The sequence below is a fragment of the Phalacrocorax aristotelis genome, chromosome 11 (assembly GCF_949628215.1).
Source record: "Phalacrocorax aristotelis chromosome 11, bGulAri2.1, whole genome shotgun sequence".
In the NCBI taxonomy this organism is placed as follows: Eukaryota; Metazoa; Chordata; class Aves; order Suliformes; family Phalacrocoracidae; genus Phalacrocorax; species Phalacrocorax aristotelis.
This window is the reverse complement of record NC_134286.1, coordinates 14,743,066-14,755,932: the sequence shown is the minus strand read 5'-3', so window position 1 is coordinate 14,755,932 and position 12,867 is coordinate 14,743,066. Positions and strand designations below refer to the sequence as shown.

The 12,867-nt window shown below is 39.3% G+C and overlaps 1 protein-coding gene across 1 annotated transcript; it reads right to left on the bottom strand.

The window, feature by feature from the left end:
* Positions 1-260: 260 nt before the first annotated feature.
* Positions 261-10,485, bottom strand: LOC142063219 (fmr1 neighbor protein-like). The gene is made up of 5 exons (XM_075106668.1): positions 10,416-10,485; positions 8,201-8,314; positions 6,556-6,693; positions 3,730-3,826; positions 261-467 (listed from the first exon to the last, which is right to left on the bottom strand). Exons 1-5 carry the CDS (start codon positions 10,483-10,485, stop codon positions 365-367), a joined length of 522 nt encoding a protein of 173 aa, XP_074962769.1. The 3' UTR covers positions 261-364.
* Between the last annotated feature and the right edge of the window lie 2,382 nt (positions 10,486-12,867).

The following is a 12,867-nucleotide window of genomic DNA, read 5'->3' as shown; positions in this document are numbered from 1 at the left end:
GTGGCAAAACCTTACTTTGCTTTTCCACTTTCCCAGACAACACAGTTTGTGCATGGGATAAGGAACACTGAAATAGCAGATGACTTAAACCTAGGACTGTAATATTGTCCATGGCTTGCTCTGCTGTCATTTAGCATTAATCAAGTTCTTGCAGACTCATTTCTTCTCCCACAACAGAAATTGGAGGTCATCCCTGATAAACAGTCCCTTTTGACAAAGTCTACTGGACTGGGAAGCAACAGTCCTGCATTTGTTTAGTATTCTTTACAGAATTAATATAACAATCCTAAACTGAAAGAACAAAAGAATACTCCAAGGTTAGTTTACCTTTATTTTTGTTCTTATGGTCCTTAGAGTCTTTAAGTCAATCCAGTAAACGGCCATAAACGTCGTCACTATGTGCTCTTTTGTTCCGCACAATTTGCTCTACTTCTTTGTTTGCCCTTCGTAAAGGATTGACACAGTCACTGCAACATATTAAAACAACAGCTGAAATTGGTTGACTTCTAAAGAAGGAATTTAGAGAAGATCACCAAGACTTTAGCCATTAAATCCTAGCTCCAATGAAAAAAAATCTCCTAACAAACACAGAGCTATAGCTGATTTCAGGGGCCATCACAAGATTTCATCAGTAGAACACAGACAGATTAAGGCTGGGAAAAGCTTACTGAAATGCTTTTCCTATCTCTTTATATTTTCTTCATGAATTTCAACTCACCTTCTGATTCATATAATGCAACCATGACCAGAAATTTTCCCAGTAACTAGTCAACAAATTCTATGGCCTGATTCCCACAGCTGTACTAGGAATTCAGCAGAAGGAAATAAGGACTTTTCTAATTCTTACTCTATTTTAAAAATCTACACAGTATTATTCATATATAGCACTAGTCAAGTGCACCTGCATTTTCCTACCCTTCAGCATCTTAACCTACCCATCATTGCACATCGTTGTTAATGAAGGCTAACAAAACTGAAATAAGATAGGATAGCACAATTACGGACATTGCAAAAACGTCAGAGAACACAGCTCAAGAAAAGAGATATTATGTTGAAAGCACACAAGAGAAACTGTCCATTACCAGGGGACGGGCGGATGTCGCTTCTGCTTCCTGCATGACAAACACCATTAGGAGGAGGCAAATGCACAGTTCTCCAGTGGGGATGTGGAAGTAACAGAGCCTCACTGACTCAGGACGTCCGCTGATCAAGTGTGGCAAGGGGAGCAGTACTCAGCTCCCTCGATCAGTTTTACAGGAATTCCATGCTCTACGCGTTCTTAGCCTGGCCACGTTACAGAATTACCTCTGCTGTCCTAGTCCTGGGCGTCTCTTGACAAACAGCCACCCCCAGCTACACAGCACAAGTGCCTGCAAAAGCTTTTCAGGGATAGTTGCCCAGGTTTAGTCTCCCCCCTTTTTTTTTTTCTTTTTTTTTTTTTTTAAATATAAATACAGACTCCTATGGGAAACCTTGGAATTTGCTCTAGAAGAGCCACAGTGGAACTAATCAATTACCACAGGTTTCATCAGCAGAAGCCCTCTTACTTTTTGATAACTCTAGAGAACAATTTTTACTTTTGTGCACATCCATTTCTGTAGTTCTGGCATTGTATGTAGAGCCCTCTCAACAATGACCATACAACGTTCAAAAGAAAAGAGAGAAGGTTTGAAGGTTTTAGGCTCATTAAAGGAATGCTTTTCAAAGCCATGTCTCTAAAACTGGTAAAACTCAAAGTTACAGTGTTACAGGTTTGCTCCTTTCCTAGAACTCAAATATATGATGTTGGAAATTAAAGCCATTTAGCATCTGGTTAATCACAGCATTAAAAAACAAAGCAAGAAACAAGTCAGAGCAGAACAGCAGTATTCCTAGTTTCACTGGCTATGAAAAAACACAGAAATTATAATTGAAACATTAATGTGAATTCTCTCAAAATGAACACATATTAGTTCGTTTTCCAGAAAATTTATGATAATTTAATGTTAATTCTTTGCCTCCTGTTTTCAGAGTCACTGATGACAGTGCAGCTATCTGTATGCTGAACATCAGCTGCTGAGCACAGCGTAAGAGGTAACGTGAAGATTTGCACAGCAGGTTTTGTCTAAATGTGGAACTCCACAGCAAATAGCCATCTGCTAAGCAGCCACGTTAGTCAAGTCTCCGCGTGCATGTGTATGTGCATGTATATGATCCCACACAGACTACTAATCTTAGTAAAGCAAAAGTTTAACACTAAGGGAAAAAAGAATATCTTCACAAAAAAGACAATTTTGTCATATTAACCAAGCATTAGCCATTCAGTATGAACTACCACCTCAGAAAAATAACACACAGTTATGTCAACACATTCCATCTTAATGATTTTGATCTTGTGGAGCTTAGATTTTCCTATTATCATAAGAACATAGACACGTGCCAAAACTCTTCACAATATCAAACACTAAACTGCTTGCATAGCACTCACACACTCACAGGCTGTAATGTGCCCTATATATTAAACAAAAAAAAAAAAAAGCACTGCACATTAGAAGCATTAGAGATAATTAGAGATCATTAATTTGCTTTTCTCCCAAGCACAGTTCCAGCCCATCTCTCTTCCTCCATTCAGGGCTACTACTGTGTTCTTTCCTTCTGGGTCTTACTGCATAACTCTTGGTCTGTCCCACACAGACACATTTCTGCTTGTTCTTCTTTACAAACTGCTTTCTCTCATTCATTTTTTTTCCTTATTTTTTTCAGTTAATTCATTCCTGCTTGCACGTGTCATTTCCTGTGCAGCAGCCAACGTTACTCTGCTGTAGAAGTATCTTTGAAGGCAGTAGTAAAAGTACCCTTTTTGTCTCCCTTCATCCCATGCTTTTTGGGAGCTAGGGCAAGCGGCAGGAAACTTTCTCAACTTATTTCAGTTTAAACTTATGCTACAAAGTGAAATTAACTTTTCCTCAAAACTTTCCTTTTCTTTTTTCTGCTGTTCTGGGTTTTCTTTGCATTCAGGATAGTGTCCTAAAAACCTATTCTGGGGGGACAGGATGGGTCGTATGCAGCGTCGCCGGCTGCCTGCTCATTTGATCTGCTTGTAAGTCAAACTTGCCACCCTTTTTGCTCACAACTGGCAGTTTATTGGTGTTGCCTTCCTGCCAAAGAGAACGACAGAAACCAAGCTCCTTTAACATACATACATACATATATATATATATATATAAATACACACACACACTAGCCTTTGGCAGGGAGCAGGGGCAGAAAGTGGGGGGACATAACTGGAGAGGCAAGGGAGCAAAAGCCTGGTCTTCCACACCTCAGCACATCGGCCCAGGAGAGGAACTGCTTCCTGCAGAGCTGAAGTCAAGTTCAGGCACCGCTGCTCAAGCTCCATTCAGGGCTTTACACATAGGCTTCTTGTCTAACCTGCAGGCAGCATGCCTTCATGTCTTACATGCACCTTCCTAAGCAAGGGAAGTAAGATTAAGTGCAAGTCCTTTATAACTGGGTCTTTAGAATGAATACTGGGGAATTAACAAACTTTTTTCCTTAAGCCAAGTTGACTGTGTTTCCTGTAGCTTCAAAATAGGACGACTCTTTTTTTTTTTATGTTTTCACATTAGTTTCCTGCCTTTTTTCCAGTCTGTTTTCCCCTCACTGACTTCAAAGATGTCAGTTGTCCATATATTCTAAGTTTAGAAACAGGACATCATAGATTTTGTCTGGTCATGCTCTAATGCTTACCTTCTCTGCAAACAGGCAGAGCAACAGAACGGCAGACACCCCAAAATCAAAAATCCTCCTGCCACAAGCACAAGCAGTCGAAATGTCAGTTGTATATCTGTAGAGTCAGCAGAAGTTTGCATTAGTTATGAATTATTCTGAGATATATACAGAAATCAGCCTCCAAGACAGACATGTATGTATCCCAGCCAGCAACATAATGGAAAACAGGTGTTAGAAATGAGCTCAGATGAGAAAGGCGAAGTCTCAATTTTGACCTGAGTTTGAATAGCCCAACTGTTTAGTTAGTTTTAGTAACAACTGCAGTTTGAGTGAGCCCAGGGAATGGAAAATAAATAAATAAGATCCTTTAGAAGCTTTAAGAATGGAGACAAAATCATGCAAATAAATCCTAATTACCTAATTCTGTTTATAACTTTTGCATCGTTTTCTTAAAGCTTCATTTTATTCCTAGTGAATTTCAAGACAGAAGTCCCAGATAAGGACCATTCAAGTACGCAGCCTGTGACCATCTTACTGAAACAAAAGTGCCTTGAGTCTAGTATCTGCTGAGTGCTTCTATTTTGTCAACAGATTGCTACAAGGCAAACAGCATGTGCTCCCAGGGCAGTAAGTGTTTGTATTTTCTTTGGACATACGTTGTACATCCAGGAGCATTCAAGTAGCTAATTAATCTATGAACAAATAATTCTGTAAAATAGTCAGCCCTTGATATTTATGTCCAAACAATAAAAGCTTAACTGGGATGAGGAATCAAGCAGTCACAGCTGAATAAGCATATTTAATTTTAACATTTGCTTGAGTCTGTGTCCTAAAAATGAGTAGAAGAGCTATAATTTTCACTGTACAGCTTTTCTTCTCACTATAGTGAAGCGTCTTTTATACATAATATATAGGCCCAAGTAGGGAATGAATATTATTAAAACATTTTATTTTCTGCAGTACAGCCCTAATTAACAAGCAGGTTCTGATGGCCTCACACTGAACGGTACTTTCTTCTCTCAAAACTTCTCTAGCTGGTAGGAATTACAGCTGCTCTAGCACTGGAATGTGGGTCTGCTCAACTACAAGAAAAATTTCAAGTTTTGATCCTGACTTTGCTTGCTTCTGAGCAAGCACAAACAAGCAGAAAGTAAATTCATGTTAGCTAACAAGTATTCCCTTGGGGTTTCATGTCTGTATTAACTCAGCTCTTCCTGAAAATTGGATAGTATCTCTGAAATCAATGGAGGTATGCTGAATTTTTTCAGGAAGACCTAAACCATTAAGTTCTAGACTATGCCTCCTTTTTACCAACTTGCCACGTTCAGCAAGATTGCCTGTGTCTGAGAACCCTTCCTGCTTAACTGTTGGTGAAAAAAGGTATACAATATAACAAAAAAATGTTGTGTTAGAAAAAAACCATGGTAATATTTGGCTCTATTCCTGTTTAAGTCTATGATGAATCTCCAAACATCACCCTAATATCTTGACATTGTCTTGACAGAAAACCATGAGATATGTATCTAGTGTCAAGGGCATGCGGCAAAGGAACTACATTTGATGCATTTTAAGATGAAAAATTCCACGTGAACATAATAATTTGTGGTTGGTGGGGTGTTTTTTTGTTTTGCTTTTTTTTCCCCCTCTCTCTCTGTGAGGGTTTGAACAGTGAACACAGGAACAGGTTGCCCAGAGAGGCTGCAGAGTCTTTGTGCTTGGACGTACTCAAAACTTGACCGGACCCAGGCCTGGCCAACCTGTTGTAGCTGACCCTGCTGGAGCAGGGAGGATTGGACTGTATGTTCTTGAGAAGTCCCTTCCAAACCACATAATTCTGTGTCTAATAAAGAACCTCTAACTATTTTTGCATTTTTCAGTTTGTTGAAGCAACTTCACCGTGAAAAGCAACAACTGTTCTACAAAGCTGTACAAACAGGAAAAAAGTTATGACTAAAGTCAGGATTTGATTCAACCCTTTCAGTAAAGCAGAGATTACCAGAGTTATGTGCAAAGGTAGGATGTACAAAAATAGTTTGCTGCGTTCTTTCATATGAGAGAGAAAAAAACCCATGCACACAAAGTCCATGCTCAAAGAAGAAAAGGAAGATAAAATATTATGTTAAAGCTAGAACCACAGAAATGTTGGTTCTAAGAGACTTCTGCACATCAGGTAGGCCAAGCTTCTTCCTGAAGCAAAGCTACCACAACATGAGGTCAAGTAAGTTGTCTTTGTCTAGCCAAGTCTTGAAAACCTCCAGGGATGGTGATTCCACCACCTTTCTGATGACTTGAGTTGCGCTACTTTCCTCATGAATTTTTCCCATAATGTCAGAGCTAAATTTCCCAAGCATCCGTTAGTGGTAATTCCCACTTCTTATACCATCTGGTTCTACCAAGAAGAATTTGTGGGTCCCTCATCTTAGTAATTGCCCTTCTAAATAGGCTTCAGTAGCTATTAAAGAACCAATCATCCCCCTCTTCACCAGATGAAATACATCCAGTCCCTTCACCTTTTCTTCATAGCACTTTCACAGAGTATTAAACCTCCCTTTCCACAAATAAAGCCTTTACTCCATTTTTTGTACTAACATATGTGACTATGTTTATTTGTATTGTATCACTTGTTCTTTGCTTGTTCCTGGGGTTGGCGAGATATCCAGCCAATTCTTTGTCAAGGAATTGTTTCCTGTATTAATATATATGCAGAAATAAATGCAAGTTTACACTTACTTTGAAGAGCGTGGTGACCTGAAAAACTAGAGGAAGAAACAGAAACGAAAATCGTGTTGCCTGACCAGGAGCAGCATTTGGCTCTGAGGCAGTAATCTACAGAAATATACTTACTGTCTTTAAATGGCATGTAACATTTCAGTTCATGGCTGGATTCAGAAGGGCAACATTTATTTTCCAAGCATTCACTTGTGTTAAGGCCCTCTCCTACATGACAAGGAATTAAGGTTTGTTCGTCTTTGTGAAGACATGCTTTAAAAAACAACAAAAAAAAGAAATTAAATAAGATCTCTATTCTAGGAACAATGCTCAACTTGGGGTAAGTTATCATCTTCATGTCCCAAGTATGTTTTGATAGGGTAAGTCTGCCAGAAAACAGTATCATTGACTTTGACGTATGTTCTTTCTCAGAAACTAATCAATCTTTTTTACTAAAATGAACAGAGAATTTTAAGTAATTTGCTTTGTTTCAGAAAGTTGTACAAAAGTGAATCTGAACACCATTGTTCCACTTTTTTGTACTAAGGTTTGTAAATTGCGAAGATGGACTAAATTTTCTGACTGGACCCTTTCTAATTAAAAAAACCAGAAATCTAACACTTTTTTTTTTTTTAAGGGGCCCAGCATAGAATATACGGCAACTAACCATCTCTGTTTGGCACTAATTGCATGTTTTTACAAGCTGACAGGAGCAAACCCCCAAAAAATCCAATCCAGTTATTGAACAAAATATTAAAGCAATTTAAAAAATTTGCTATTTAATAACAGATTCATTGATAATCATGACATCCTCTGTGGGACGGACTTAAATGTATAAGGTAGTTAAATAGTATGTCTCTATCTATTTAATTTCTGTAAAACTTGGTATCGCATCCCTTACGTGACACTTTCACAGCAGCTACAAGGCATTGTCTGGTTCCAGTAACACTCCCAAGACTGGCTGCACTGTCAGCCTCATGTTTAACAGAGACATTAGTGGTAGCCAAATTCAGTTTCTTAAATGGGGGATCAGGCCCTTCGTGAGACCACTGTGTTTACTCAGGGCTAGGTGGCAGTAATAGCAGCCGAGGTACACTGAGAGTAAGGTACTGCAGAAATACACTGAGGGAAAAAGTGGTATTTCTGCTTCTCCTTTCTCTTTGTCTGGGATCCAATTATGGAAACAGGCTTGCCGCTTTTGTACTTGCCAAGCCCCTTCCGTATTCATAGAGATTATCTTACTAGCAAATTAGCATTGCAATTTCCTTCCCAATAATTTTTTGAAATAATGTAGTTTTTTCAGTTAACTTCAGCAGTCCAAGAGGTGAGAGGTACAGCCTAAGCTAACGGCCCTGGAGCTTCCCTCGCCAGTAGAAGTAGGAAACGCTACTGTGGCGCAAAATCCTTCTCTCACTTAGGATGCGCCACATTGCATTTTTTCTTTTTACACATACATGGGAAGACTAGAAAACTAGTGCGGATCAGGTGCAACGGAACTAGGGAAGGTGGGTCCTACGCCCAGCTGTCCCGCATTTCCAGCACAATCACCAGCGATGAAGGGCTGCGTAGGAGGGCAGCAACATGGTGGAAGCACATTTATCATTGTTCCAAAGGGGCATTTAACCACACCATTTTGAAGAGACCTAGTGAGTTTTAAAGTATCAGACAGAGGGTTTTGCATACACTAAAACCTGACAGGTAGGGGTGGGAGGGTGGGCTGGAAGTGAGGCAGAAGAAAGGGAAAGGGAAAACACTGCTGCAGTGACAAAGGGACACTTACTCACTGGCTTGAAGAAGCCCAAGACATGGTCATATGCATCTTTCAGTTTCGTGTTAAGTTTCCTGGGTGCCACTTCCCTTTTTTGTAAAATATGCCAAGGTGGTGGTGCAGAACCTGAAAGCTCATAGTGATCAGCTCATTACCACCAAAATATCCATAATTAATTAAATGCAATGACATTTTCATACTGATTATCTTGCATTATGAACGCATTTATAGTCATTATGAATTGTGACTACTGTTGGCTAGCAAGGTTAAGCTTAGATGTATTTCTCTTGTATTCACTTATATTACTTCAAATTGCTTCATGAACCACAATGAGTAAAGAACTAAAGCTGTGAAATTTGAATTAAAGAATCCATTCAAGTGTAAATTGTCAAGATAAAAAGCCCCACTGTTAGGGCTACATGAAAACTCTGTGTTGTATCTATAGATGTATTTTTCTCTTATGTATGCAAGCAGAACTTTCAGCCTTTGTTTTAGCTAAAGTTCAGATGCCAACTGAAACACCTAAACGTGGTGAAAGGCAGCTGTATCGGATACAACCAAACCCACATCTATCCCAACATCTTGTTTCAGACAGTGACCTACAGCAGTTGTGTAGAAAAACATCCCTGAATATAGAGGTACTGGAGTATTTTCCCAAACCCTACTGATTTTTGGCTCTGGGACTTCTTGATCACCTTTTATTTACACTGCTCTGAAAAACATGGCATCAGTAAACCTTGCTGCCTTGCTACATCTCTTCTTTCATTAAACCAAAAGTGCAAACCACAGTGGGACTCCAGTGGCAATCAACCAATCAACCACTGCACAATGAGGAAAACCAAAAAAACCCCAGTATACCTATTAGCTTGCCTTTTTTCTCTCCGTATGAGAAACTTACACCATCACAACTTTAATAGCTTTCAGTGATGGAGTTTACCGAAAACCATTTCACGGTTTTATGGTTCCTTGTGTCAGAAGTGAGATCCCAGCCTAACCAAAAACTAAGGTATTGAACAACTTCAGTATTCTGGATGATTCTTCTGTGTCGGGACCATAAATTCTCTATTTGTCTGGGTGCACAACCTGCCTCTTCTGTGCCATACAAAACCCCCTTGGGGAAAAGAAGCAGAGCAGGGAGAATTGAACATGTGTCAAAATAGAGACTCTGAAACTAATGCATAACAGAAACGTGACCAACAAAGTTCTCACTAACAGGTATGTCATAGTCCTGCTGCCCACCAGTAATCAAGACAGAAGAACAGAAAATTTGAAAGATTTTATAATGATTTCACAGGAAGTTCATGAGACAAGGTATCCAACAATCAGTTTGTTAAGAATTATCTTAAAATATGACCATGGTTTTTCTATGCCTTACTCTCATATGAGAGTAAAGAGAGAGAAGCCATACATTGGTGTAACGGGCACTGCCAATACAAGCTGCATCACATACTTACGAATCACGTTTCTACCTACATTAAAGTTCACACATCCCCTGGCAAAGTGTTTCTGTTCGTTTTTGGTTTTTGTTTTTTTTTTTTTTTTTTTTTTTTTCAGACCACCTAGATGCCGTCCTCATCTAGGTATCGCAGAAGCATTTTACAGGGACACTTGCAGCCACTGACACCTTTTCACCAGGGTCTGCAGGGACAGTCTCTGCAGTCTGCTTTCTCAATGCATACAGGATCAAATGAAGCTCAACATGCGGGCTGATCCTTGACATGTCAGGTGACCAAATGCGACTTCTGGTGTAAGTGCAAGTTATCCGCCAAAAAATCTTTGCTAACTATTCTGAGCCACCTGCCGTAGTAAGCAAATACATCACATCAACAGACTGTGAGAACACCTTTAACTGTACACTGGGGGAAAAAAGTCAAAGTGGGGAAAAATTAGAAGAATCTAACCAAAGGTAAAATGAAAGCAAGATACGCTACCAGGGATGAAACAAGCAGCGTGTGCTTCTCATACAGATGCTCAAAGAGGGAAATGGGAATGGTAGTTCAGGCAAAAAAAAACCAAAACCAGAAGAAAAGCAACCCCCAACAAACCAAACCAAACCATGTTTTGCTGTATTTAAGTGTCAACGCTGATCAACCCCATCCAGAATATGTTTAGAATTTTTTTCAGTATTCTTCCACTATTACAAGACAACAAAATTGTAAACTTAACCTCCTGCTAGTAACAATACTTGCTGCTTCTATGAAAGTGCTTTTCCCCTTGCAATACTCACTGGAATTGAAGCTACAAAGCAGTACCAGTACCACACAGCTCCACGCTAGATGGGTGCCAATTAGCAGCATTACTACAATAAAACCAACAGTAGTAACAGGTAGGTGGTTATGCATTAAAAATGTATTGATTTAACTTGATATTTATGGATTAGAACAAACATGGCAGCTGACTGCTGCACAAAGCAGGACTGCCTTTTTTTGCAGTAAGGAGGACGCCAAACCCAGCAAATTATTATTTCTTTTCAGTAAGTAATTTTGAAGAAATTACTCATGTAAAGAGAGCTTAAAGGGAGGCATCTTGCTAACAGATACTAGCAAAAAAATGATCTCTCTGAAGTGCCCCAGAGCTGGACACCCGACACCTTAAAAAGATCACTTTTAGCTAAAAATTTTAATCTGGGTTTAATGAACAGTATCAGGACTGAAGAACTAAAAATTGTTGGAAGCTTACAATTGAATTCTAGTATAGCTCACTGAATCCTTCAGTCTTTTCAAAGTCAAGATGCTTTGGATAAAACATTTTTAAAGAGGTGGTTCAAAATGGTATTATGGATAAAAGCACTTTGGGATTTCTGAAGTCATTCATAGTAATTTAACAGCCCGTTTAAGCTGGGTTTTTTACCTCCAACCAACCCCTGAAGATTGCTTTGCCACATGCTGTATTTCCCTTTGCCTGCTGCTCCTGTTGTTACCCTATAAAGGTCTTTTTCAATTATCATCACATATATTTAGTTGTTAAGACAGCTTAAACCTGGCGATCATTTTGTTAGTATTTGTGAGGGAGGAGACCCCCATTTTCTGAAGTGCCATACAGGGAAAAGAAAAGAGTGCATTTTACACAGGTATTGGCCTTTGAAGGGTCTGCTCTCTCTGCACTCCTGCTGCTAAAGGAGGGAAGCTTTCCTGCATCAGAACATACCTGTTCTGTAGCGTAACAAACACTTTCTGTCCCACAGAGAAACTTTGCTTTGGTACTTAAATGTGAAATTATTTCTTAAGAGGACAGGAATCATGTTTTCCAATATACCTATTAAAATTGGGAAGAGGAAGACACTTCCTGGGAGAAGGAAAACAAAGGAGATGGAGAGACAATTCCAGTTTTCCCCATTACATACTTTTGCTCTCTTCTCTGCTACTGTTGGAACAGGAAGACTACAGCTATCCAGAGTACAGCAACTACAGACTTGTTACACACGATGATGTGGAATCAAAGCTCATCACAATGGGCTCCCTGTTACTACGGAGCAGCTCAGAATGAACAGCACAGATGTGACAAATGCATCAACAGGGGGCCCAGAAAAAAGCTGCACCCACAGTCTGAAGAAAAATCAGCCTGCCCAGAGACTGTTACAGATCCTCTTAGTCTTCTAATTCACCAAGTTAGAACCAAGTTTATGCTCTTACCGGTCCCACTTCAGTGTGCACCACAGAAACAGACCAGCTAATAGGACATCAAAATACACTCCTCTCAGAACAGACAAAGTCTGGTCAGAGTGCTTAGGTTAGAGCTTCCCAGCAATTCAGTAAACGTGAATTAATTGGGTAACAGGATCATCCCGTAGTTTCACCAAAGTATCTGCACACTTGAAGCAAAAGCTCAGTCTGACACAGACCTTTCTTAGACATTACCATTCCTTTTATTAAGGAAAAGCTCTTTGAATAGACTAGGAACAGTTTTTTTTAAAAAATACAGAAACCTAAGTAAACACAGCAGTTCTCCAAACAGCTGAGCTGCCTAGAGCAGTTTGTTTTAGAAAAGAGTGTGCTACAACAGCCATGTGAACAGATACATGATCTTGACAAAAGTTATATATTCACATGCAAATGCTGTGGATTTTTTTTATTTCAGTTAATTGAATGAGTTTAAAGGGTGACTCTTTTTAAACTAATCTGGATGCAGCATTAGCTTGCTAATATAAGCAACAAAATACAGTATCTTTGATTTCACTGTTTTATTCTATACACAGACCAGTCACAGCCACTCTCAGTAGCACCAATGAGGAGGTACTGAGAAGTGTCTAATACAGAACAAACACTTTCTGAAGCATGCTTTCACACGCAATTAAGATTTCCCATGTTGATTTCTCTCAGGGAACACTGCATATAGTGCAATGCATTTCTGATGCACAAATACGGTACTTTTCAGACTGCTAAGAACTTGAGGAAACTGCGCCCACAGTTTATGGTGATCACTCAATTTTCTTTTTAATAAATTTAAGACTGTTGACTCTGCTTGCTGTAACTGTAACCTATGCCTAAGGCTCAGCCTGAGTCCACTAGCCAAAAAAGCACACCCAATACCCCAAACCACACCAAACAATTCTGTTATACCATTTCTGCAATGGCCGAGTTCCTAGTCATTTATAGTCTACATCCACGGGACACTTTTTTTCTTTAAATTAACCATTTTTATTGTAAATCATACAATTTATTGTCTTGCCCTAATGAACC

What these genes read in the sequence shown, in the direction of transcription:
- LOC142063219 (XM_075106668.1), bottom strand. Translation starts at nt 10,485, where the DNA reads ATGCTGCTAATTGGCACCCATCTAGCGTGGAGCTGTGTGGTACTGGTA. An exon ending in GCTTTGTAGCTTCAATTCCA is followed by an intron (nt 8,315 to 10,415) that starts GTGAGTATTGCA and finishes ATGAGCTTTCAG; the next exon opens with GTTCTGCACCACCACCTTGG. An exon ending in TCTGCCTGTTTGCAGAGAAG is followed by an intron (nt 468 to 3,729) that starts GTAAGCATTAGA and finishes AATATGTTGCAG; the next exon opens with TGACTGTGTCAATCCTTTAC.